Raw genomic sequence first — 26,436 nt, 5'->3', positions numbered from 1 at the left:
TTATCTACTATGCTAATATGAGACGGCCGCTGCTGCAGATCGCTCTACCTGTTTCTGTACTTTTTGTCTAGTTCTACGTCTCTATTCTTTTCTACCTAAATGTTTACTGTTTACTGTGAGCGATCTGTAGTGCCAAATTTCCCTCGGGATGAATACAATATTTCTATTCTATTCTATGTCTATACTACTATCTACTATACTAATATGTCTATACTACTATCTATTATGCTACTAACTATGTCTATACTACTATCTACTACCTACTATGATAATATGTCTATACTACTATCTAATGTGCTACTATGTCTATACTGCTATCTACTACCTACTATGCTAATATGTCTATACTACTATCTACTGTGCTACTATGTATATACTGCTATCTACTACTATGCTAATATGTCTATACTACTATCTACTGTGCTACTATGTCTATACTGCTATCTACTACCTACTATGCTAATATGTCTATAACACTATGCACTCAGAGTGTAGAACTCTGCACTGCTAGACGAACAATACCACCCTCCTGCTGACTTGTTGTTCACATTTTGTAAGTCACTTTGCATAAAAGCTTCAGCTAAATTACTAAATGTAAATGACGGAGAATATGAAACCTTGTAGCATAGACATTGAATAGGTCATGTTTAGAAATAGTTAATTTTTTTGTAAATGTCAACAATGCTACTGTTGAGACCAAACATACTAGCATGTCTTCATGCCAGTTTTGCTGGTCTTCAACTGACGCAGTGCAGTGGGACAATATTTTTTATCTTTGTGTTGTATCTGAACATACTGTAAGACTCCAATACTAACACACACACATAACAGTGTCTCCTTACCCTTTTACATAGATGTCGCTGGACTGCTGTCCTGTCAGGAAGTTGGTGTCTTCTAGAATCACATCCTCTGTGTTCCAGATGATGATTCTCAGCTCATACCTGGACACACACACACACACACACACACACACACACACACACACACACACACACACACACACACACACACACACACACACACACACACACACACACACACACACACACACACACACACACACACACACACACACACACACACACACACACACACACACACACACACACACACACACACACACACGTTTGACCTGGGTTATGACACAGAAGTTGTAGTTAGTTAGTTCCTTGCTAGGAATACCAACGGGCAGTGTTGCTGAAAGTTCACTTTCTACACAAACTAGTTCAGTTCACAGTTCACACATTTTAAAATGAACTAGTTCAGTTCATAGTTCATAATTCAAAATGTTTAACTAAAGTTCATGGTTTAAAAAATGAACTAGTTTATAGTTCTTTTTTCAATACGTTGTTGTGAGCTATTATTTGTCAAAACTCACAGAAATACACTCAATATCTGCATTATTACCACACATATAGATGTTGTTCAACCAGCTAATCAATGTCAACTATTGTTCTGAATAATTTCAATAGATATTATATGTGAATATGGCCCTTTATGTAAAAAGTTAGGCAATCAACATTGTGTAGGGTATTGAATGAAGTTAAATCAATTCCTATAATATTTCCCCCCACTTGTCATGTCTTATAAACGTAATGCTTTATTTGATAATATTAACATTTCTTTATTCAATAGATTACTTCTGTTTTATAGGCATTGTATTGATTTATTTAACCCAAAAAGAAATAGGAGCACCAACAGTGGAAACTGTATCATCCCAATGTGCAGAACACCCCTTGGCCAATCCAGCTTCTCATTTAAGGGTGCACATTTCTGGAATGCATTACCAGATGGACTGAAACAATCTGACCATTTAACACCTTCAAATAGGACACAAGTGTGGCTACAGCAAAGTCTGCACTGTAATCACATCACATCTAAAGTGTTTGGTTTTTGTAATCCTGCTGTAATCATGCCATGAGGCCTGCGCGCGCCTCTGGTCTGTCCCCGGCGTAACGATTCCCTCTCTCTGCGCACAACACGCACACACCAAAACCTTGTGTGTGTGTGTGTGTGTGCGCCCGTCCCAAATCTGGCACACTTTTGAACGAAGTTATACTGTGATAGAGCGCCGGCCCGAGAATGAACACGTTCACAATTACGTTCATCTAGCGGAAATACAGTACGTTCAGTTCACATTCGCCCAAAATATGAATGAGTTCAGGTACATCACTGTCAACGGGGCCTTTAGACTGTAGGATGGTAAACTTAACATGGAGTCTACTGAAAGCAGCATGGAGTCTACTGAAGGCAACATGGAGTCTACTGAAGGCAACATGGAGTCTACTGAAGGCAACATGGAGTCTACTGAAGGTAACATGGAGTCTACTGAAGGCAACATGGAGTCTACTGAAGGTAACATAGAGTCTACTGAAGGCAACATGGAGTCTACTGAAGGCAACATGGAGTCTACTGAAGGTAACATGGAGTCTACTGAAGGTAACATGGAGTCTACTGAAGGCAACATGGAGTCTACTGAAGGCAACATGGAGTCTACTGAAGGCAACATGGAGTCTACTGAAGGTAACATGGAGTCTACTGAAGGTAACGTGGAGTCTACTGAAGGTAACGTGGAGTCTACTGAAGGTAACATGGAGTCTACTGAAGGTAACATGGAGTCTACTGAAGGTAATATGGAGTCTACTGAAGGTAATATGGAGTCTACTGAAGGTAACATAGAGTCTACTGAAGGCAACATGGAGTCTACTGAAGGCAACATGGAGTCTACTGAAGGCAACATGGAGTCTACTGAAGGTAACATGGAGTCTACTGAAGGTAACATGGAGTCTACTGAAGGCAACATGGAGTCTACTGAAGGTAACATGGAGTCTACTGAAGGCAACATGGAGTCTACTGAAGGCAACATGGAGTCTACTGAAGGTAACGTGGAGTCTACTGAAGGTAACATGGAGTCTACTGAAGGCAACATGGAGTCTACTGAAGGTAACATAGAGTCTACTGAAGGTAACATAGAGTCTACTGAAGGTAACATAGAGTCTACTGAAGGCAACATGGAGTCTACTGAAGGTAACATGGAGTCTACTGAAGGTAACATGGAGTCTACTGAAGGTAACGTGGAGTCTACTGAAGGTAACATGGAGTCTACTGAAGGCAACATGGAGTCTACTGAAGGTAACATGGAGTCTACTGAAGGTAACGTGGAGTCTACTGAAGGCAACATGGAGTCTACTGAAGGTAACATGGAGTCTACTGAAGGTAACATGGAGTCTACTGAAGGTAACATGGAGTCTACTGAAGGCAACATGGAGTCTACTGAAGGTAACATGGAGTCTACTGAAGGTAACGTGGAGTCTACTGAAGGCAACATGGAGTCTACTGAAGGCAACATGGAGTCTACTGAAGGCAACATGGAGTCTACTGAAGGTAACGTGGAGTCTACTGAAGGTAACATAGAGTCTACTGAAGGCAACATGGAGTCTACTGAAGGTAACGTGGAGTCTACTGAAGGCAACATGGAGTCTACTGAAGGTAACATGGAGTCTACTGAAGGCAACATGGAGTCTACTGAAGGCAACATGGAGTCTACTGAAGGTAACATGGAGTCTACTGAAGGCAACATGGAGTCTACTGAAGGCAGCATGGAGTCTACTGAAGGCAACATGGAGTCTACTGAAGGCAACATGGAGTCTACTGAAGGCAACATGGAGTCTACTGAAGGCAACATGGAGTCTACTGAAGGTAACATGAAGTCTACTGAAGGCAACATGGAGTCTACTGAAGGCAACATGGAGTCTACTGAAGGCAACATGGAGTCTACTGAAGGCAACATGGAGTCTACTGAAGGCAACATGGAGTCTACTGAAGGTAACGTGGAGTCTACTGAAGGTAACATGGAGTCTACTGAAGGTAACATGGAGTCTACTGAAGGCAACATGGAGTCTACTGAAGGCAACATGGAGTCTACTGAAGGTAACATGGAGTCTACTGAAGGTAACATAGAGTCTACTGAAGGCAGCATGGAGTCTACTGAAGGCAACATGGAGTCTACTGAAGGTAACATGAAGTCTACTGAAGGCAACATGGAGTCTACTGAAGGCAACATGGAGTCTACTGAAGGCAACATGGAGTCTACTGAAGGCAACATGGAGTCTACTGAAGGCAACATGGAGTCTACTGAAGGTAACGTGGAGTCTACTGAAGGTAACATGGAGTCTACTGAAGGTAACATGGAGTCTACTGAAGTCTACTGAAGGTAACGTGGAGTTTACTGAAGGTAACATGGAGTCTACTGAAGGCAACATGGAGTCTACTGAAGGTAACATGGAGTCTACTGAAGGCAACATGGAGTCTACTGAAGGCAACATGGAGTCTACTGAAGGCAACATGGAGTCTACTGAAGGCAACATGGAGTCTACTGAAGGCAACATGGAGTCTACTGAAGGCAACATGGAGTCTACTGAAGGCAACATGGAGTCTACTGAAGGTAACATAGAGTCTACTGAAGGCAACATGGAGTCTACTGAAGGCAACATGGAGTCTACTGAAGGTAACATGGAGTCTACTGAAGGCAACATGGAGTCTACTGAAGGCAACATGGAGTCTACTGAAGGCAACATGGAGTCTACTGAAGGCAACATGGAGTCTACTGAAGGTAACATAGAGTCTACTGAAGGCAACATGGAGTCTACTGAAGGCAACATGGAGTCTACTGAAGGCAACATGGAGTCTACTGAAGGCAACATGGAGTCTACTGAAGGTAACATGGAGTCTACTGAAGGCAACATGGAGTCTACTGAAGGCAACATGGAGTCTACTGAAGGCAACATGGAGTCTACTGAAGGCAACATGGAGTCTACTGAAGGCAACATGGAGTCTACTGAAGGTAACGTGGAGTCTACTGAAGGTAACATGGAGTCTACTGAAGGTAACATGGAGTCTACTGAAGGCAACATGGAGTCTACTGAAGGTAACATGAAGTCCACTGAAGGTAACATGGAGTCTACTGAAGGTAACATGGAGTCTACTGAAGGTAACATGGAGTCTACTGAAGGCAACATGGAGTCTACTGAAGGTAACATGGAGTCTACTGAAGGCAACATGGAGTCTACTGAAGGTAACATGAAGTCCACTGAAGGTAACATGGAGTCTACTGAAGGTAACATAGAGTCTACTGAAGGTAACATGGAGTCTACTGAAGGCAACATGGAGTCTACTGAAGGCAACATGGAGTCTACTGAAGGCAACATGGAGTCTACTGAAGGCAACATGGAGTCTACTGAAGGTAACATGGAGTCTACTGAAGGTAACATGGAGTCTACTGAAGGTAACGTGGAGTCTACTGAAGGTAACGTGGAGTCTACTGAAGGCAGCATGGAGTCTACTGAAGGTAACATGGAGTCTACTGAAGGTAACATGGAGTCTACTGAAGGTAACGTGGAGTCTACTGAAGGTAACGTGGAGTCTACTGAAGGTAACGTGGAGTCTACTGAAGGTAACATGGAGTCTACTGAAGGTAACATGGAGTCTACTGAAGGCAACATGGAGTCTACTGAAGGTAACATGGAGTCTACTGAAGGCAACATGGAGTCTACTGAAGGTAACATGGAGTCTACTGAAGGCAACATGGAGTCTACTGAAGGCAGCATGGAGTCTACTGAAGGCAACATGGAGTCTACTGAAGGTAACATGGAGTCTACTGAAGGTAACGTGGAGTCTACTGAAGGTAACATGGAGTCTACTGAAGGTAACATGGAGTCTACTGAAGGCAACATGGAGTCTACTGAAGGTAACATGGAGTCTACTGAAGGTAATATGGAGTCTACTGAAGGTAACATGGAGTCTACTGAAGGCAACATGGAGTCTACTGAAGGACCAACTTTAACTTTAACCTCTTAAACCTCAGACTTTACACTGCATCACTGAGCACAGAGTGACAGTTACCATCGTCCTGGACTTTTACTTTTGAAACAACACTGTGCAATATTACACTTACTGTAGACTTCTGTATATTTGTACTGTATGTTTTACTGTATATTTTATTCTATTCTTATTATAAGGCAATTTGTTTTGTTATTCTTATTTGTGACTTGTTGTGTCTAAATGTTTAATGTGAGCGATTTGTAGTGTCAAATTTCCCTCAGGATAATAAAAGTATTTCTATTTTTATTCTATTCTTAAGCATCGGACAGCCCGACGGCAGGCCGTCACACACTCACGCGCACGTCGTAGCACTTTGCTCTCGTCTGTCGGCTCTGGGCTGTGTTTTCGCAGATCAACCAATACATTGTTGGAAAGTTGAATTTGCCGCCTTTCAATCGTCACCACACTCAACCTATTGCGTGATTCCATTCTCGAGTTACAAGACGAAACATTCAAGATTCAAGAGTTTTATTTGTCACATACATCCCAGGTGGCCAGCATACTCGGCCCAATTCCGGCTACCGGTCGGCACACTCGGCATATGTCCGGCACGGCACGCCAACGATGAGCCGGATCTGGCGCGGTAATGGTTGCCGGGGCAGAGCCGACTCGCGCTCGCCAAAGATAAACCGGCTCTGGCCCGGCAATGGTTGCCGGGGCGGAGCCGACTCGCGCTCGCCAAAGATAAACTGGCTCTGGCCCGGCAATGGTTGCCGGGGCGGAGCCGACTCGGGCTCGCCAAAGATAAACCGGCTCTGGCCCGGCAATGGTTGCCGGGGCGGAGCCGACTCGGGCTCGCCAAAGATAAACCGGCTCTGGCCCGGCTCGGCTTGCCGTGCCAGAGCCGACTCGGGCTCGCCAAAGATAAACCGGCTCTGGCCCGGCTCGGCTTGCCGTGCCAGAGCCGACTCGGGCTCGCCAAAGATAAACCGGCTCTGGCACGGCAATGGTTGCCGGGGCAGAGCCGACTCGGGCTCGCCAAAGATAAACCGGCTCTGGCTCGGCAATGGTTTGCGGCGTCGTTTCTTGCGCTAGCCTCTTGTTAGCCAGCATTGCCTTAATAGCTTTGAGCTAAGGATCTTTGCCGATGCATAAAGTATTGTTTATAGTGCATTTCTTGCCACCTTATAGCATTTGTACATTTGTATGACCGTCTATAATGCTCCCGTTAGGTTTTTCCGGACGTTTTGGTAATGATTTTCACTATAAAATCATATTTCTAAATGACAGGAAGTTGATAAACTGGCCGGAATAGCTTTGAGCTAACGGATCTTTGCCGATGCATTCCATTCTAAACGTAACGTTAGTTGTTCAAAACATTACCCGTCTATATAATTTGTTCCTCAACGTTATATAGACGGGTCATGTTTTGTAAACTAACGTTATGTTTAGAATGGAATGAATACATGGGTCGGGAAAGATAGTTAGCTCAAAGCTAATCCGGAAGGACAGCTAACAGTAGCTACTGTCTAACTGTGATGCATTTTCTGTTTGCAGTCCAATGTTCACCAAAACACACACCCACACACTTATAATTTGTTCCTCAACGTTATATAGACAGGTCATGTTTTGTAAACTAACGTTATGTTTAGAATGGAATGAATACATGGGTCGGGAAAGATAGTTAGCTCAAAGCTAATCCGGAAGGACAGCTAACAGTAGCTACTGTCTAACTGTGATGCATTTTCTGTTTGCAGTCCAATGTTCACCAAAACACACACCCACACACTTATAATTTGTTCCTCAACGTTATATAGACAGGTCATGTTTTGTAAACTAACGTTATGTTTAGAATGGAATGAATACATGGGTCGGGAAAGATAGTTAGCTCAAAGCTAATCCGGCCTGTTTAACCACTAGCTTCTGTTAGCTAATGCTGGCTGAGCAAGGAAACTAACAGTAAACGTTTTTACATGAAATACAGCCCAAAAACCCTGCTGACAAACGTTTGCTTATTAAATACATTCTATACTATAATAATACAAACGTTTCATTGCCTCTCTGTGACGACAAAGTTGTTTAAATAAGGGGAGAAAAGTAGCTAAAACCAATGTATTTGGATGGGACAGGAAGTGCTATTGGCAACCGGAAGTCAGCCGGAAGTCCCTATATTCAGGTTGTGCAAGTGGAGAATTATTTTAATGGCAACAAATAAATAATAATAATAAAATTAATAAATAAAATGTTAGAGGAGTGGAGGGGGGGGGGGCAGAGCGAGGTGGGTGTTAGAGGAGTGGAGGGGGGGCAGAGCCTCATAACATTAGCTGCACTCATAGGAGCCTGCATGTTGATGTAGCCTCATAAAGCTAACATTATAGCTGCACTCATAGGATGTTGATGTAGCCTCATAAAGCTAACATGCTGCACTCATAGGAGCGTGTTGATGTAGCCTCATAAAGCTAACAAGAGTATATGTAATACTGTGGTTATGGCCTCTATAGTTAGCAGCTCCCCAAGCTAACACAACATGGACCGCAGCTCCCCAAGCTAACACAACACAGACTGCAGCTCCCCAATCTAACACAACACAGACTGCAGCTCCCCAAGCTAACACAAGCTAACACAACACAGACTGCAGCTCCCCAAGCTAACACAAGCTAACACAACATGGACTGCAGCTCCCCAAGCTAACACAAGCTAACACAACACAGACTGCAGCTCCCCAAGCTAACACAAGCTAACACAACACAGACTGCAGCTCCCCAAGCTAACACAAGCTAACACAACACAGACTGCAGCTCCCCAAGCTAACACAAGCTAACACAACACAGACTGCAGCTCCCCAAGCTAACACAACATGGACTGCAGCTCCCCAAGCTAACACAAGCTAACACAACACAGACTGCAGCTCCCCAAGCTAACACAAGCTAACACAACATGGACTGCAGCTCCCCAAGCTAACACAAGCTAACACAACACAGACTGCAGCTCCCCAAGCTAACACAAGCTAACACAACACAGACTGCAGCTCCCCAAGCTAACACAAGCTAACACAACACAGACTGCAGCTCCCCAAGCTAACACAAGCTAACACAACACAGACTGCAGCTCCCCAAGCTAACACAAGCTAACACAACACAGACTGCAGCTCCCCAAGCTAACACAAGCTAACACAACATGGACTGCAGCTCCCCAAGCTAACACAAGCTAACACAACACAGACTGCAGCTCCCCAAGCTAACACAAGCTAACACAACACAGACTGCAGCTCCCCAAGCTAACACAAGCTAACACAACATGGACTGCAGCTCCCCAAGCTAACACAAGCTAACACAACACAGACTGCAGCTCCCCAAGCTAACACAAGCTAACACAACATGGACTGCAGCTCCCCAAGCTAACACAAGCTAACACAACACAGACTGCAGCTCCCCAAGCTAACACAAGCTAACACAACATGGACTGCAGCTCCCCAAGCTAACACAAGCTAACACAACACAGACTGCAGCTCCCCAAGCTAACACAAGCTAACACAACACAGACTGCAGCTCCCCAAGCTAACACAAGCTAACACAACATGGACTGCAGCTCCCCAAGCTAACACAAGCTAACACAACACAGACTGCAGCTCCCCAAGCTAACACAAGCTAACACAACACAGGTCATTTGGACATTCTTTCGATGCCATTATGAATGACTAGCAATCTGTCGGAGTCGATGAGAGCTTTCATTTATGTCATTTAGTCATTTATTCAAAATGCCATTCCAGAATCCGTTCCTATGAGACAGTTTTAGTTCAATTCTGCACTAATGCCAACTGTTTAACATGAGTATGCAACAAGCTCATACTGGCTGCATATCTGTTCTACTATCTAGAAGCTCATACTGGCTGCATATCTCTTCTACTGTCTTATCTAGAAGCTCATACTGGCTGCATATCTCTTCTACTGTCTTATCTAGAAGCTCATACTGGCTGCATATCTCTTCTACTGTCTTATCTAGAAGCTCATACTGGCTGCATATCTGTTCTACTGTATATAGAAGCTCATACTGGCTGCATATCTGTTCTACTGTCTCTAGAAGATCATACTGGCTGCATATCTGTTCTACTGTCTCTATATAGAAGATCATACTGGCTGCATATCTGTTCTACTGTATCTAGAAGCTCATACTGGCTGCATATCTACTGTCTTATCTAGAAGCTCATACTGGCTGCATATCTCTTCTACTGTCTGTCTAGAAGCTCATACTGGCTGCATATCCTTTCTACTGTATAGAAGCTCATTGGTTTGTAAATTGACTAGATTTTCTAGAGATTTTTAGTTTTTAATTGTATGTTTTGTAATCTGTATCTGTCGTTACCAGTTAGTCGTGTTACTTTGCTCGTATTCACTGTTCTGGTGGTTCTAGTTGTACGCCTGGATCTGGTGTTCTTTGACCGTGTCCTATATGCCCTGTAAATATATGTACAGATACCGAGATGTCACAAATATGTTACCTGTTACCTGTTTATTGCACAATGTTGTTTTTTTATTGGATTCTATTATATGTTGTACCACGTATTGCACATTGTTGCGGGCAAGACCACCCGCATTTCATTGTATACTTGTATGCCGTGACAATTAAAACTCTTGACTTGACTTGACTTGACTTGACCCTGCTACACTTCATCTCAAAACAAACTGGTCAGACTACATGCTTGACCTTACTCCTAGAACCCACCTCGCCCCTGCCCACGTGACAACGGCTTAGAGTAGACGACAGAGTGCAGCAACTTGCAATGGGCCTGTCTACAAGATACACTATACACGATCAAGGTACCCATATATGTGTACATATCAAAATACTTCCCAAAGGTCAGTGAATACCACGACCACAACACCATAGAGGGAGCTCCACAAATCATGTTAAACCCAGATTCGGCTCAAACAGGAACACGTTTCGCAATTATGCCACATCAATGTGGAACGCCCTACCCAAAGCTGTAAAGGAATGTGAATCACTACCCACTTTCAAAACCACTCTCAAAGAACACCTACGGGAGACTGCAATTCGAAACTGGCCCCTGTAAATGTCCTAACCCAACACAATGTACAGTCAATTACCAAACATGGTTTTGTCAATATGTACAGTTGCTTGTGCAGTTGTACAGTGTCCAGTGTCCACCCCTACCCAACCTACCCAACCCCCCCCCACCCACCCCCCCACCTATAATGTATACGTTTTCATAAATGTATAGCCGTATATCCTGATGAATTGAAAATGGGGGACCCTGATGCAAGACGAAAGTCTTTCTCTGGTCTGCATCCCCTTAACAATTGTGTGTATTGAGCTGTACTGTATTGTACCCATTCTGCAATCTGTTAATAAAGTTTTCAATCAATCAATCAATCAATCAATCAATCAAAACCAACATTTTCACTGTAAAGTATATAAAACTAAGTTATTGAACTTTAAACTTGAAACAAATACTATACTGCCTATAATTGCTCATATGTGTACATTTTCCATTAATCATATTATAGATATTTTTTATTTTCTATATGTGATCCACTCCCCTCTCCCCCCTCCCCCCTCCCCCTGCTATGCTGAAAAAAATGAACATTTCATGTTATTGCATCAGCCAGATGCTGCGTTCACGTTACGTGGGAAGAAGCGGAAACCAGAGGACATCTCGTTGCTACAACTAAGCTTCACGCGTTGACTCAATGAAACGCCCACATCCATACTTCCGCAATTCGTGACGCGAAGTGGGAGATCGGGGTCTATGAAAAAATCCCATATGTCCTAGACTATATAGGAATTATAACTATAGAGGCTGACGTGAATGGTTTTTCCCAGTAGGAAGCTGGTTCTTCCACTTGAATTCCCATGTAACGTGAACGCGGCATGTGCTCAATGGCCGGAAGACGCTGCTACTTCCGTTTGAAATCCACACGTGTACGTTGTTCGTTCGCTTGATTACAAGATTGCACATATCAGGTAAGATATGCTAAGCTAACGTTACATATCGAACCGATATGCTTATTTGATCTAATCTTACATGGTACCACGTGTGCCACTACCCGAACGTAAGATTAGATAAGATATAAGCTCCTATCGGTTCGATGATATAATTAACGTTAGCTCAACATGTACTTGTCTAGGTTCTGCCAGCACTATAGTCAAAGGCCATTTGCGGTGAGCACGTGGATATTTTAATATGGATCATAATGCGTGCAGGGCAGCAGGGGCTCTGAGACTGAATTGCAGGTTAAACCCTATATTAAATTATGGGTATAGTTTACAACAGTAGCTAGGGTTAAGATGATCACGCGCACGTTATATGGATTAAAATATCCACGTGTGCTCGGCTCCCTCTGTTGTGGTTGTGTTAGATATGCTAAGCTAACGTTACATATCGAACCGATATGCTTATTTGATCTAATCTTACATGGTACCACGTGTGCCACTACCCGAACGTAAGATTAGATAAGATATAAGCTCCTATCGGTTCGATGATATAATTAACGTTAGCTCAACATGTACTTGTCTAAGTTCTGCCAGCACTTAATATGGATCATAATGCGTGCAGGGCAGCCACTTTTTCCTCCGTGATGGTATAAAACTTGTGATTTGGGTTTCTGTTTTTGTCATTAGTACAACGCGTAACACAGCTCATTGGCATTGTGAAGGACTGAAGAAAATTCCGCCTGATTGTCTTTAATTTGCCATCCGTTTCTCCATTAAATGATGATGCAGGATACATATTATCTGCTGTACATGTAATCTACTGTTTAAATTTGTGTGTTTACAGTGTCTGCCCAGGCCAGGAGTGACAACATCCTCCCAACTGTAAAAAGTATGTGGTACTAATTGTCATGATGACTGAGCGCTACTCTGACTACAATAAGGCATCAAATATGCGAAGACGGTCACAGAATATAGTTGATCAACTTTTCCAATTGCACTCTGCAAATAGGCACACCTCTGAGGCGCCTGAACCTCCAGGTTATCAACTTCCTGATTTAGCAGAGGGACAGGGAGGACTTGATTTTGAACAAGAATTGATGGATGCTGAATGCACAGCGGTTGGTGAAAACGAGGCCTATCCTGAGACAGTGGGGGACTGTGAAAATGGGAGTGAGAGTGATGATGAAATGCAACAGCCTTCTCTAACTACTAGCTTGATGCACTGGGCCGTTGAGTATAGTATTACTTTGGTTGCACTGACTGCCTTGTTGTCAGTCTTGAGGCATTACCACCCATCCCTACCCAAGGATGCCAAGACACTCCTCCATACCAGCAGAAATTACATTATCACACAAGTTGCAGGTGGTACATACTTTTATTTTGGAATTGTAAATGCTCTGTCATGTTTTTTGAAAAACATTTGGTTGAAAATTCCAGATCAGCACACAATCAAACTACAACAAAATTTTGATGGGCTCCCTATTTTTAAGAGTTCAAGTCTCCAGTTCTGGCCAATTTTGGGCTTAGTGCAGGGATTTGGTGTAAACAAACCTTGCTTGATTGCCTTGTTTGGTGGAAAATCGAAACCACAACCTCTGGTAGAATACTTGAGAGATCTAGTGACGGAGATAAAATCTGTAGCGGCTGGCTTTCCTTTTAAAGGAAAAACACTGTTCATAAAAATAACATCAGTAATGTGTGACGCTCCTGCACGGGCATACATAAAAGCCATAAAATCACACACTGGCTATGCAGGCTGTGACAAGTGCACAATACATGGGGTTTGTGTAGACAGTAGGATGACTTTTCCAGACAGCAAAAGCCCAGCTAGAACAGATGAGAGTTTCAGACTTCAGATGGATGAGGAACATCACAGAAATGTCTCCCCACTTACTGAGACTTACATTGGAATGGTGTCTATGTTTCCTCATGATTACATGCATCTTGTCTGCCTTGGAGTCACAAAAAAGATCCTAGAGCTGTGGGCAGGCAGCAAGGGCCGTCTTAAGTGCCGCTTGCCATCCAGGAAAGTAAATCAGTTGTCTGAAACACTTTTGTCTTTCAAGTGTCACATGCCCAAAGAATTTGCTAGAAAGCCCAGATCTCTTGAAGAGAGACATAGATGGAAGGCAACTGAATATCGACAATTTCTATTGTATACTGGGCCAGTTGCTCTACTTGATGTTCTGGACACAACAGTTTACAACAACTTCATGTTGTTGCATGTCGCCATAACCATATTGGCATGTCCAAAGTGGTGTGTGGTCTACAATGATTTTGCAAAAACCTTGCTGCTGTCTTTTGTTGAACACTTTGGACAGCTTTATGGCAGAGAAAATCTGGTCTACAATGTGCACGGCCTTACACATCTCAGCGATGATGTAAAAGAACATGGCCACTGTTTGGACAACATCTCTGGGTTTCCCTTCGAGAACTACCTTGGCCAAATAAAGAAAATGATCCGCAGCCCTCAGTTCCCAGTTGCACAAGTTGTGAGGCGAATGTCAGAGTTGGAAAATGCAGCTTGTAATCGAGATGCACCAAATGAAACCAAACTCATAAAGCCACACAGTGATGGTCCACTGCCATCAGACATCACATGTCCAGTCATGCAGTACAAAGAAGCAAGTCTTCCAGACTTCTGTGTCAAGGTATTGACAGGCGATAACTGCAAATGTTATAACGGAAGAGTAGGCTTAGTCCGCAATATCATTGTGGTTGATGGGGCTCTATATTTGGTGTATAATGAGTTTAGTCATTCTTCCAACTTCTTCGACTACCCGATAAACTCTTCTGAACTGGGAGTATTCCTTCTCACAGACTTGTCCCAGGAACTAAAATGCATTAAGATGGATGCGACTGTGACAAAATATGTACTCCTTCCACTCAGGGACACATTTGTAGGCATTCCATTACTCCATTTGTCATAACCAGGGGTGTACATACACCAAAAGCCAGTGGACACCCCCACTAAACCAGTTTCTCATTAAAAATATGCTGTATAAAGTTGTCTATAAACACTTAATATTTCATTATGGTATGTGTTGTGAAGGGCCAGATTAAAACTGAGAATCTACCTTTATTGTTTGATATACTTTGTATATTATTTATATATACACGGAATATCCCTTTACCTGCGTTCAAACCAGAGTAATATTCGCTCTCCTTATTGGACAGCGCCCCTAGGCGCCACCTCGCAAGCCCCCAACGCCAGGTTCAAAGACAAGTTCAGGCATGTCAGAACATGCCCGGAGACAGCGTATTGATACCAGACAAAGACTGCGGTTTGGGACTAGGTAATCACTTAAGTATATATACAGCGCAAGGTGCGCACAGCAGCAGTTCGTCTAAGCAAGCAGTGTGACAAGTTCGTCTAAAGTCTGTCTGTGGTCGGTAACAGTGAAGTGAGCAACCGTGCGTCTAACAGAGCGTTGAGAGCCATGTGCGAATAGAATAGTAAAGTGTCAGAGTTTAATGCAGTAACGTCAAGTTCGACCTAATCTAATGTGAAGTAAATAGTCGTTCATTTATTGTATATCGTGCGGCCACAGTTCGTTCATGTGTAGCATTACCCAGCGGTTCGTCGTGTTTTAGCTAGTGTACCTTATCCAGGCTGTGTGGCCTAAATACGTGCCCACACCCGAGGAGGCCTAGACGGAGAACCGTTGGACATGTGCACAGGATTGGACAACGTCTGCGATTGCAGAACCATTACCGGTTGGATTATATTGATTTGGAAAGTTTTTTGTCTGGCCAGTAATTAAAGTACATAACTAGCAGTGGTTTAATCTATCACAATCTTTAATACAGTCAGGGTTTTGTAACCCCTCAGTTACAGTATGTATTAAGCCTGCCAAGTTGGGCAGTATACATTTTTTTCATACCTTTCTGACATCACACCCCTGTATATTCATCAAAGGCATAACATGCGCAACATATAATCTAACTAGTGCCCAATGAATGTATCTGGGAGATTTTTTTTAAATTAATTCCGTTGTCAAGGGCAGTGGCTAGTTCTAGCGGAAGCCGAACTAGAATGGAGAAGTAAGACAACTCCTTCCCTCCACTAGTCTGAGGGTCCACCTTGGGCAAGTGTTAGTACCCCCTTTAGTCTCCCTACCTAGGCCTACAGGGTGCCGCACTGCCTTGTGTGTGTGCGTAGGGATACGCAAAGGCTAAGGGAGAAAACCCTGAAAGAAAACCACACTGCCTTGTGTGTAATAGGCAAAGGCTAGGTCCAAGGGATTGAAAAAATATCAGTATCATCATGTGATCCACGTGAATCCACGTACATTTCCGTGCCAATTCATATTTAAAGTATACAGACATGAATGGTATCAATCTCCTCAACTCTGGTCAAGAAAGCAAATACGCATATTACCCAAAATGTTGAACTATTCCTTTAGAAGATTAAGAAACCATATAATAATAAAGCAAAACTTACTCAGGACAACATCTTTAATTGCAAGTGGCTCGAAGTGCTTGCCATTTGCCCCACGCCAGTTAATTTTCTTGGCCAGCTGGTTTGTCACTAGTTTCGCCAAAGTCTGTCTGTGGTCGGTAACAGTGAAGTGAGCAACCGTGCGTCTAACAGAGCGTTGAGAGCCATGTGCGAATAGAATAGTAAAGTGTCACGAGTTTAATGCAGTAACGTCAAGTTCGACCTAATCTAATGTGAAGTAAATAGTCGTTCATTTATTGTATATCGTGCGGCCACAGTTCGTTCATGTGTAGCATTACCCAGCGGTTCGTCGTGTTTTAGCTAGTCTACCTTATCCAGGCTGTGTGGCCTAAATACGTGCCCACACCCGAGGAGGCCTAGACGGAGAACCGTTGGACATGTGCACAGGATTGGACAACGTCGGCGATTGCAGAACCATTACCGGTTGGATTATATTGATTTGGAACGTTTTTTGTCTGGCCAGTAATTAAAGTACATAACTAGCAGTGGTTTAATCTATCACAATCTCGAAGGCCTGCTTGCCATTTGCTCCACGCCAGTTAATTTTCTTGGCCAGCTGGTTTGTCACTAGTTTCGCCATAGTCCTCCAAACAGTTTCTTTAACAGTCAATCCCCCAGCCATCGCCAAGTAAAGGATCTGAAAGACAAAATTGTTTAGTTTCCTCTACACTTCATTCAGGAGTGGTGGACCAAGAACATACCACCATAGGTAGACAATTGGAAACTGATCATATTCATGATAGCAAAAAAAAGAAGAAAAAGCATAAGGCCTAGTGCGTCGAAGTAGCCCTAATCATGATCAAGTAACCAAATATATAATAAATAAGGGCCATAGGTCAAAAGTCTCAGCAAATGTCAATTCCTCAAATATACATTTTTCCTTATAAACATCCTCCTGTGCAATGCGCTCATCAAGGGTTCTCAGGTCATCCAGGGTGGAAAGTGGTAACATCGTAAATGGAAGGCCATCTGGGACGGTTGCTCCACCATTTTTTAGCAGTAAGGTGTGCATTTCCTTTATCATTTGATTAGTCGTTGCCACAGTAGTTAAAATCTACGTAAAGGATCTGAAAGACAAAATTGTTTAGTTAAATGCCCTTGAGGTTGCTCATCCTCATCGTCACTTGAGAGCAATCTTTTTGTGCCTCTATTGAACAAAAGTACTAGTGTTGGCCATTTCATAATGTACAAACAGTACTAACTAAGTCTCTGCTTCAGAAAGGTTTAGCCCAATAAGTACACATATCATATAATGAAATATTAAGTGTTTTATAGACAACTTTATACAGCTAACTCTATACAGTTTAAAGGAACACGCCAACATTTTGGAAAATTCGCTCAGTCTTAGCACAATGATAGCCTAGCTTAGCACAATGAATGGAAGCGGGCATGACTGGTTAGCCTAGGCATTGTCCAACTAACACCTCTCCCGATGGCTACCCAGTCATGTCCGCTTCCATTCATTGTGCTAGGCTAACATGCAGCTTAGCTAGGCTAGTTCACTACAGTCAGAAAATATACAATGGCTACCCAGTCATGTCCGCTTCCATTCATTGTGCTAGGCTAACATGCAGCTTAGCTAGGCTAGCCTAGTTCACTACAGTCAGGAAATATACAATCAAAATACAACTCCCAAACGTTCATGTAAACATATTTGTGACCTGTGTATTTACCACGTCTCCCAGTCACACAAGTCACACGAGTCTCCCAGTCACACAAGTCTCCCAGTCACACAAGTCTCCCAGTCACACAAGTCTCCCAGTCACACAAGTCTCAGTCACACAAGTCTCCAAGTGACACAAGTCACACAAGTCTCCCAGACACACAAGTCTCCCAGTCACACAAGTCTCCCAGACACACAAGTCTCCAAGTCACAGAAGTCTCCCAGTCACACAAGTCTCCCAGTCACACAAGTCTCCAAGTCACTTGTGTGACTGGGAGACTTGTGTGACTTGGAGACTCTTGTGACTTGGAGACTCTTGTGACTTGGAGACTCTTGTGACTTGGAGACTTGTGTGACTTGGAGACTCTTGTGACTTGGAGACTCTTGTGACTTGGAGACTTGTGTGACTTGGAGACTTGTGTGACTTGGAGACTCTTGTGACTTGGAGACTCTTGTGACTTGGAGACTCTTGTGACTTGGAGACTTGTGTGACTTGGAGACTCTTGTGACTTGGAGACTCTTGTGACTTGGAGACTCTTGTGACTTGGAGACTTGTGTGACTTGGAGACTTGTGTGACTGGAAGACTTGTGTGACTGGGAGACTTGTGTGACTGGAAGACTTGTGTGACTGGGAGACTTGTGTGACTTGGAGACTCTTGTGACTTGGAGACTTGTGTGACTTGGAGACTTGTGTGACTGGAAGACTTGTGTGACTGGGGGACTTGTGTGACTGGGAGACTTGTGTGACTTGGAGACTTGTGTGACTTGGAGACTTGTGTGACTGGGAGACTTGTGTGACTTGGAGACTCGTGTGACTTGGAGACTTGTGTGACTTGGAGACTTGTGTGACTGGGAGACTTGTGTGACTTGGAGACTTGTGTGACTTGGAGACTTGTGTGACTGGGAGACTTGTGTGACTTGGAGACTTGTGTGACTGGGAGACTTGTGTGACTTGGAGACTTGTGTGACTTGGAGACTTCTGTGACTGGGAGACTTGTGTGACTGGGAGACTTGTGTGACTGGGAGACTCGTGTGACTTGTGTGACTTGGAGACTTGTGTGACTGAGACTCATGTGACTGGGAGACTTGTGTGACTGGGAGACTTGTGTGACTGGGAGACTTGTGTGACTGGGAGACTTGTGTGACTTGTGTGACTGGGAGACGTGGTAAATACACAGGTCACAACATGTTTACAGGAACGTTTGGGAGTTGTTGGAGATAATTAAGTTAAGGAGTTGTTGTTAAGATAATGTTCCACATTGTGGACTTTGTGTGTGAGGAAGAAAATGGAGCGAATGATGAGACTGAGGTGGTTCCAGCTTCATGGGTGGCTGATGACAAATGCTACTGGCCTCCGTATGAATCCAGGGATCACTGCAACTTGGCAGTATCACGAGCACAACAACAGTCAGTTGTTTCCTGACGGTAGTGAACTAGGCAATGTCGGTTCTGGGGGGGGGGGGCCTTGTGTTTTCCAAGTGTTTGGGGGCGTTTCATGAAATCTTCTCTCTATTGCCTAATTTCCACCAACCGCTGGTATTGGCTCTACTCGCCTTTTATTTTTATTTTTTTTATGGGGCAATTGTGCTCGTTGGAATTATTTAAGAAATGGAGTGGATTACTGTTTCAGCAGCGCCATGGATTCTCTTCATACAGTGCAGGACTGCAATTGACACTGCGAGGGGACAGTGTAGCAAAGCTAAAGTGAAGCTAATGCTTCAGGAACTGAATGGAGCTTTGAGTGACCGGTGCTGTTTCTAGCAGAAGACTGTATTTGGATGTAAGAGCAGGACATCACCGCGGCTGGATTCATCCAACATTCACAGCTGGAGAGCGGACGGCCGTGCATGTTGAGAAGATTGCTGTGACAGCAAAAATGGTCCATGAGCCAGAGTACAACAGCAAATTGATGTATGTTTGCCAATCTGCTACCAGCCCATATTATGCTACTGTTTACACATATAATAAAAAAAAATAGTCCTATAATATATAAAATTATTGTAAAGTTTAAATTCTTATAGTTGCATATTCTTTTTCAATCCCTTTCTGTTAAGATAATGTTCCACATTGTGGACTTTGTGGGTGAAAATGGAGCCAATGATGAGACGGAGCTGGTTCCAGCTTCATGGGTGGTTGATGACAAGTGCTACTGGCCTCCGTTTGAATCCAGGAATCGCTGCAACGTTGCAGTTACACGACAAGAACTTCCAGAGGCATCCTGGAGAATGTATACTATCAGGAGGATCAGGTCAACTAAAAGTATGATTATATATTTACATTTAGTCATTTAGCTGACGCTTTTATCCAAAGCGACTTACAAGTTCTGTACGACAAGTCATCAGGAAGGTGAAGGGCAACACTCTATCAGCTGACTAACAATGTTCATCAAAGTGTTGAGTGCTACAGTGTAGGTTAGTTTATTAGGACAAGTGCAATTTATTTAATGATTTAATTAATTGTTTATTTAATTGTTACAAATACCAACCACAACTGGCATTAGATTTACTTAATGAATTGCATTAATGATACATTTTTTTTTAATCCCAGATACATTTAGTGAGGCACGGATGCTGCTCTCGAGGGCAATGCAGACGTCTGACCTTCAGACTGATGATGAGGAGGACACACGTCCATCGCATAAAAAAAGGAAGAGAAGGTAATAAATTGAATACACTCTAATACATAAATTAGGTACAGTAGTAACCTAGGCACACAGCCGCTTCCCTATTTTTTTTTTTTTTTTTGGTCTTTTTCCCCCTCCATTTTCCTCCGATTTTCTCCCATCCCAATGTTAGTCGTATGCCAATTCCCAGTCCCTTCCTGGTCGCTGCGCACTTACCCCCCACAGTCAGATCATCTGGGAGAGTGGAGGCTACCACGACGTGCTTCCTCCGACACACGTCCAGCCAATCACCGCTTCTTTTCACCTGGCAGCGCGGATTCTTATCGAGGGGGCGTAGCGTGTGGGAGGACCACACTATCCCCCTCGAGTCCTATCCGCGCTTAGCAGGCGCCCCGACCGAACTGTAGGAGTCGCTGTTTACAACGACCCGGACCCACCCCGCCAGCTTCTCCCACCCTCTAATACAGCCAATTGTATTAGTGCAGACGGCCAGCCAAGCTGGTGACAACCCCGGAGCTGTGAGCTGGATTCGAACAGGCGAATCCAGCTCACAGCTCCGGGGTTGGTGACGAACGCAATCTCCGCTCGGCCACCTAACCGCCCCCAGCTTCCCTATTTTTAATGTGGAGTGTACCCAGATGGTTCTGTGAAACAAACCATCTGGCAGCATCAGGTTAAAGGGGAACTCCAACATTTTGGGAAATTAGCTTATTTAACATCTTCCCTGGAGTTAGACAAGAAGATACATACCTTTTTTGTCTCTGTGCGTGCATTTTAGCTTTGGGAATAGACACTCCGTTAGCATAGCTTAGCTTCATCACTGGAAGTGAGTAGGGGCCGGAGCCTTACAGTGCCTTACAGTGTATTGCAAGGTCTGACATTGACCAAACTTGATATGCATGACCTTGGTGGGCTCTAGGTCAACTCCTGAAAAGGGGGTCAATGTCAGACCTTGCAATCAAAAGTTAGGGGGCACACTGAAATTATGGCAAGGGTTATTAGCCCCCTAACTTTTGATTGCAAAGTCTGACATTGACCCCCTTTTCAGGAGTTGACCTAGAGCCCACCAAGGTCATGCATATCAAGTTTGGTCAATGTCAGACCTTGCAATACACTGTAAGGCTCCGACCCCTACTCACTTCCAGTGATGAAGCTAAGCTATGCTAACGGAGCGTCTATTCCCAAAGCTAAAATGCACGCACAGAGACAAAAAAGGTATGTATCTTCTTGTCTAACTCCAGGGAAGATGTTAAATAAGCTAATTTCCCAAAATGTTGGAGTTTTCCTTTAACTCACCCACTTTATGGGTGAAAGGCAAAAGTTGTCTATAAAACACTTAATATTTCATTAGATGATATGTGTACTTATTGGGCTAAACCTTTCTGAAGCAGAGACTTAGTTAGTACTGTTTGTACATTATGAAATGGCCAACACTAGTACTTTTGTTCAATAGAGGCACAAAAAGATTGCTCTCAAGTGACGATGAGGATGAGCAACCTCAAGGGCATTTTCCCCCTGCACCGCAAATCGAATCGCCAATCCGTCCTACAGCCCCCACACCTAGCGTGGCACCCCGTACCCGGCCCAGGCTAAGTCGTAAGTGTTCTACAGCAATTATTACTACACAGTAAATCTCAAGTGTTGCATATCTGTATTGAAAAATCCACTGTGGCACAGCCACACCGGTGATGACACCAGTGTACTGTCAATCTAACTAACTGTAACTGTCCCCTCCTACTTATTTTCTCTATATCGCCAATCCGTACTAGCTGCCACCACACCTAGCCTGGCAACCCCTACCCGGCCCAGGCTAAGTTGTAAGTGTTCTACAGCAATTATTACTACACAGTAAATCTCAAGTGTTGCATATCTGTATTGAAAAATCCACTGTGGCACAGCCACACCGGTGATGACACCAGTGTACTGTCAATCTAACTAACTGTAACTGTCCCCTCCTACTTATTTTCTCTATATCGCCAATCCGTACTAGCTGCCACCACACCTAGCCTGGCAACCCCTACCCGGCCCAGGCTAAGTCGTAAGTGTTCTACAGCAATTATTACTACACAGTAAATCTCAAGTGTTGCATATCTGTATTGAAAAATCCACTGTGGCACAGCCACACCGGTGATGACACCAGTGTACTGTCAATCTAACTAACTGTAACTGTCCCCTCCTACTTATTTTCTCTATATCGCCAATCCGTACTAGCTGCCACCACACCTAGCCTGGCAACCCCTACCCGGCCCAGGCTAAGTCGTAAGTGTTCTACAGCAATTATTACTACACAGTAAATCTCAAGTGTTGCATATCTGTATTGAAAAATCCACTGTGGCACAGCCACACCGGTGATGACACCAGTGTACTGTCAAACTGTCAATCTAACTAACTGTAACTGTCCCCTCCTACTTTTCTCCATCTCTATCGCCAATCCGTCCTACAGCTCCCACACCTAGTGTGGCACCCCGTACCCGGCCCAGGCTAACCGAAACCGACTGTGATCGTAAGTGTTCTACAGCAATTACTACTACACAGTAAATCTCAAGTGTTGCATATCTGTATTGAAAAATCCACTGTGGCACAGCCACACCGGTGATGACACCTGTGTACTGTCAATCTAACTAACTGTAACTGTCCCCTCCTACTTTTCTCCATCTCTATCGCCAATCCGTCCTACAGCTCCCACACCTAGTGTGGCACCCCGTACCCGGCCCAGGCTAACCGAAACCGACTGTGATCGTAAGTGTTCTACAGCAATTACTACTACACAGTAAATCTCAAGTGTTGCATATCTGTATTGAAAAATCCACTGTGGCACAGCCACACCGGTGATGACACCAGTGTACTGTCAATCTAACTAACTGTAACTGTCCCCTCCTACTTTTCTCCATCTCTATCGCCAATCCGTCCTACAGCTCCCACACCTAGTGTGGCACCCCGTACCCGGCCCAGGCTAACCGAAACCGACTGTGATCGTAAGTGTTCTACAGCAATTACTACTACACAGTAAATCTCAAGTGTTGCATATCTGTATTGAAAAATCCACTGTGGCACAGCCACACCGGTGATGACACCAGTGTACTGTCAATCTAACTAACTGTAACTGTCCCCTCCTACTTTTCTCCATCTCTATCGCCAATCCGTCCTACAGCTCCCACACCTAGTGTGGCACCCCGTACCCGGCCCAGGCTAACCGAAACCGACTGTGATCGTAAGTGTTCTACAGCAATTACTACTACACAGTACATCTCATTCAAAGTGTTGCATCTGGGGGGGTGAGACCTTGACACGAAATAGGGAACCATGACTCAAGACAATGGATATTTGTGTCTCAGTTCAGAACCGTTAGTTTACCACAGTTCTGCACCCAATTTCCCTATGTAATGGTTTTTGTGACATTTTAGATATGCTTACTTTTGGTTAGGCCTCCAAATTAAGATAATCTGGACTGGATACATTCTTTAAAACCTGTCAGATTTTCTGATTTATATGTAGACCGGTTTGAGTTTATTGTAGTGATGTTACTGTGTTTCCAAATCTCAGTTATTAACTTGTTAAGTGTGTTTGTTTTTTACAGCTATTCTCCATGAGATTTTAACTACTGTGGCAACGACTAATCAAATGATAAAGGAAATGCACACCTTACTGCTAAAAAATGGTGCAGCAGGAACCGTCCCAGATGGCCTTCCATTTACGATGTTACCACTTTCCACCCTGGATGACCTGAGAACCCTTGATGAGCGCATTGCACAGGAGGATGTTTATAAGGACAAATTGGTAGGTGAAAATGTATATTTGAGGAATTGACATTTGCTGAGACTTTTGACCTATGGCCCTTTTTTTTATCTATTTTTTTTCTCCCATTCTATTTATTATTATATATTTGGTTACTTGATCATGATTAGGGCTACTTCTACGCACTAGGCCTTATGCTTTTTCTTCTTTTTTTTGCTATCATGAATATGATCAGTTTCCAATTGTCTACCTATGGTGGTATGTTCTTGGTCCACCACTCCTGAGTAGAGGAAACTAAACAATTTTGTCTTTCAGATCCTTCACTTGGCGATGGCTGGGGGATTGACTGTTAAAGAAACTGTTTGGAGGACTATGGCGAAACTAGTGACAAACCAGCTGGCCAAGAAAATTAACTGGCGTGGGGCAAATGGCAAGCAGGCCTTCGAGCCACTTGCAATTAAAGATGTTGTACTGAGTAAGTTTTGCTTTATTATTATATGGTTTCTTAATCTTCTAAAGGAATAGTTCAACATTTTGGGTAATATGCGTATTTGCTTTCTTGACCAGAGTTGAGGAGATTGATACCATTCATGTCTGTATACTTTAAATATGAATTGGCACGGAAATGTACGTGGATTCACGTGGATCACATTTTCAGGCCGGAAAAATCACATCCTTGATTTATTTGAGTTTTGAGCCGATGTAAATCTAATGCCTTCATCACTCTGACCGACTCTCAAAACACTTATAGTTGGATGAGTATCAAGAAAGCATTAAAAAAAAAAGTTAATGGAAGTTTCTTATGATAGGGCTTCACCTGTCCCATTCTTTGTCTTTTTTTAGGGGCCGTGATACTCAATGCGGGCACTAAAAGTGCATCTGATGCAGATGTAGAGCGCTATACTAAAAGGTGGCTTCAGCTCTCGGCAGATAGAGATGGAGGAAGGAGAGATCGGGCCTTGAGACAATTAGCAGTTCCTTCTTAGTAAGTTGTGGTCTGTCTGTCTGTCTGTCTACGTTTACATACTTACTGAATGTTGAAGTCATTAAAACTACATTTTAACCACTCCACAGATTTCATGTTGGCAAACTAGTGTTTGCAAGTCAGGACATCTATACTTTGTGCATGACACAAATAATCTTTCCAATAATTGTTGATTTATCACAGTGAAGACTGTATTGAAAACTCCACCCTGGTGACACCAGTGTACCGCTCTGTAGAAACATCAAACTCTCAAGCATGAGGTACAGAAGCCAACCTAGACATAACCAAGAAGCAGATGGAGAAATGTCACCACGTGCACCTTCATTCTCAAAATCGACTTGAGAGCGAAAGAGTCCATTAGTCCAACTGCAGCCCTTCGCAGTAGGCAAGACTAGAGGAGGCGGTTACAGGTGTTGCACAATCTGGTTGCAAAGAAGAAAAGATAAGGTCCTACCGTTAGTGTTTGAGCCAGGATGACTTGGGAGGGGTCCGATGACCCCCTTCAAATTGTTTAGGGGGACACTGAGATATTTGATGCATTTTCTTTGTCCCTTTCCTCTCCCACCTTCCTCTTCCCTGGGAACAGTTCAATCTATACAAATAAAATGTGTTCATTCATTCAAATGGAGTGTTTATAATATATAAATAAAATAATATCATTTCGAAGATTTTCATGTTTTTTTCTTAAGGCACAATCACATCCCTGAACTAACTATCTGTCCCCTCCCCCTACTTTTCTCTATCTATCTTTCTATCTATCCAGGAGCGGGAAATCAAACCGGGAACCTCCGGATAAAGACGACTGCTCTACCGACCAAACCACTGTCGTATACACATGCAAACACACAGTAAATCCCCCAGCCATCCCTAAGTAAATGATCTGAAAGACAAAATTGTTTCCTCTACACCATAGGTAGACAACATTTTGAACTGATCATATTCATGCTTACAGTCTTCTCCAGAGAGATACAATTAAGAAGATGTATACCAGTCTCGTATCTGTGCATTGAGTAGAAATCTATCTGGCTTAGCACAATGAATGGAAGCGGACATGACTGTGTATAGCCTTCGGGAGAGGTGTTAGTTGGACAATGCCTAGGCTAACCAGTCATGCCCGCTTCCATTCATTGTACTAAGCTAGGCTAACATGCAGCCAGATAGCTTTCTACTCGACGCACAGAGAGGAGACTGGTATC

General features: G+C 43.5%; 1 protein-coding gene across 1 annotated transcript in view; it reads right to left on the bottom strand.

Moving 5' to 3' along the window:
- The window catches only part of fer1l6 (fer-1 like family member 6), a 270,095-nt gene that overhangs the window by 21,918 nt on the left and 221,741 nt on the right, over positions 1-26,436 (bottom strand). Inside the window, 1 exon segment of the mRNA XM_084314053.1 lies at positions 843-941. Coding sequence (XP_084170179.1) covers positions 843-941 — 99 coding nt within the window.

This window comes from Notolepis coatsorum (genome assembly GCF_963971535.1).
Source record: "Notolepis coatsorum genome assembly, chromosome: 5".
NCBI classification, from domain to species: domain Eukaryota; kingdom Metazoa; phylum Chordata; class Actinopteri; order Aulopiformes; family Paralepididae; genus Notolepis; species Notolepis coatsorum.
Note: the sequence above shows the minus strand (reverse complement) of the source record. Positions and strands in the feature narration are given on the sequence as shown.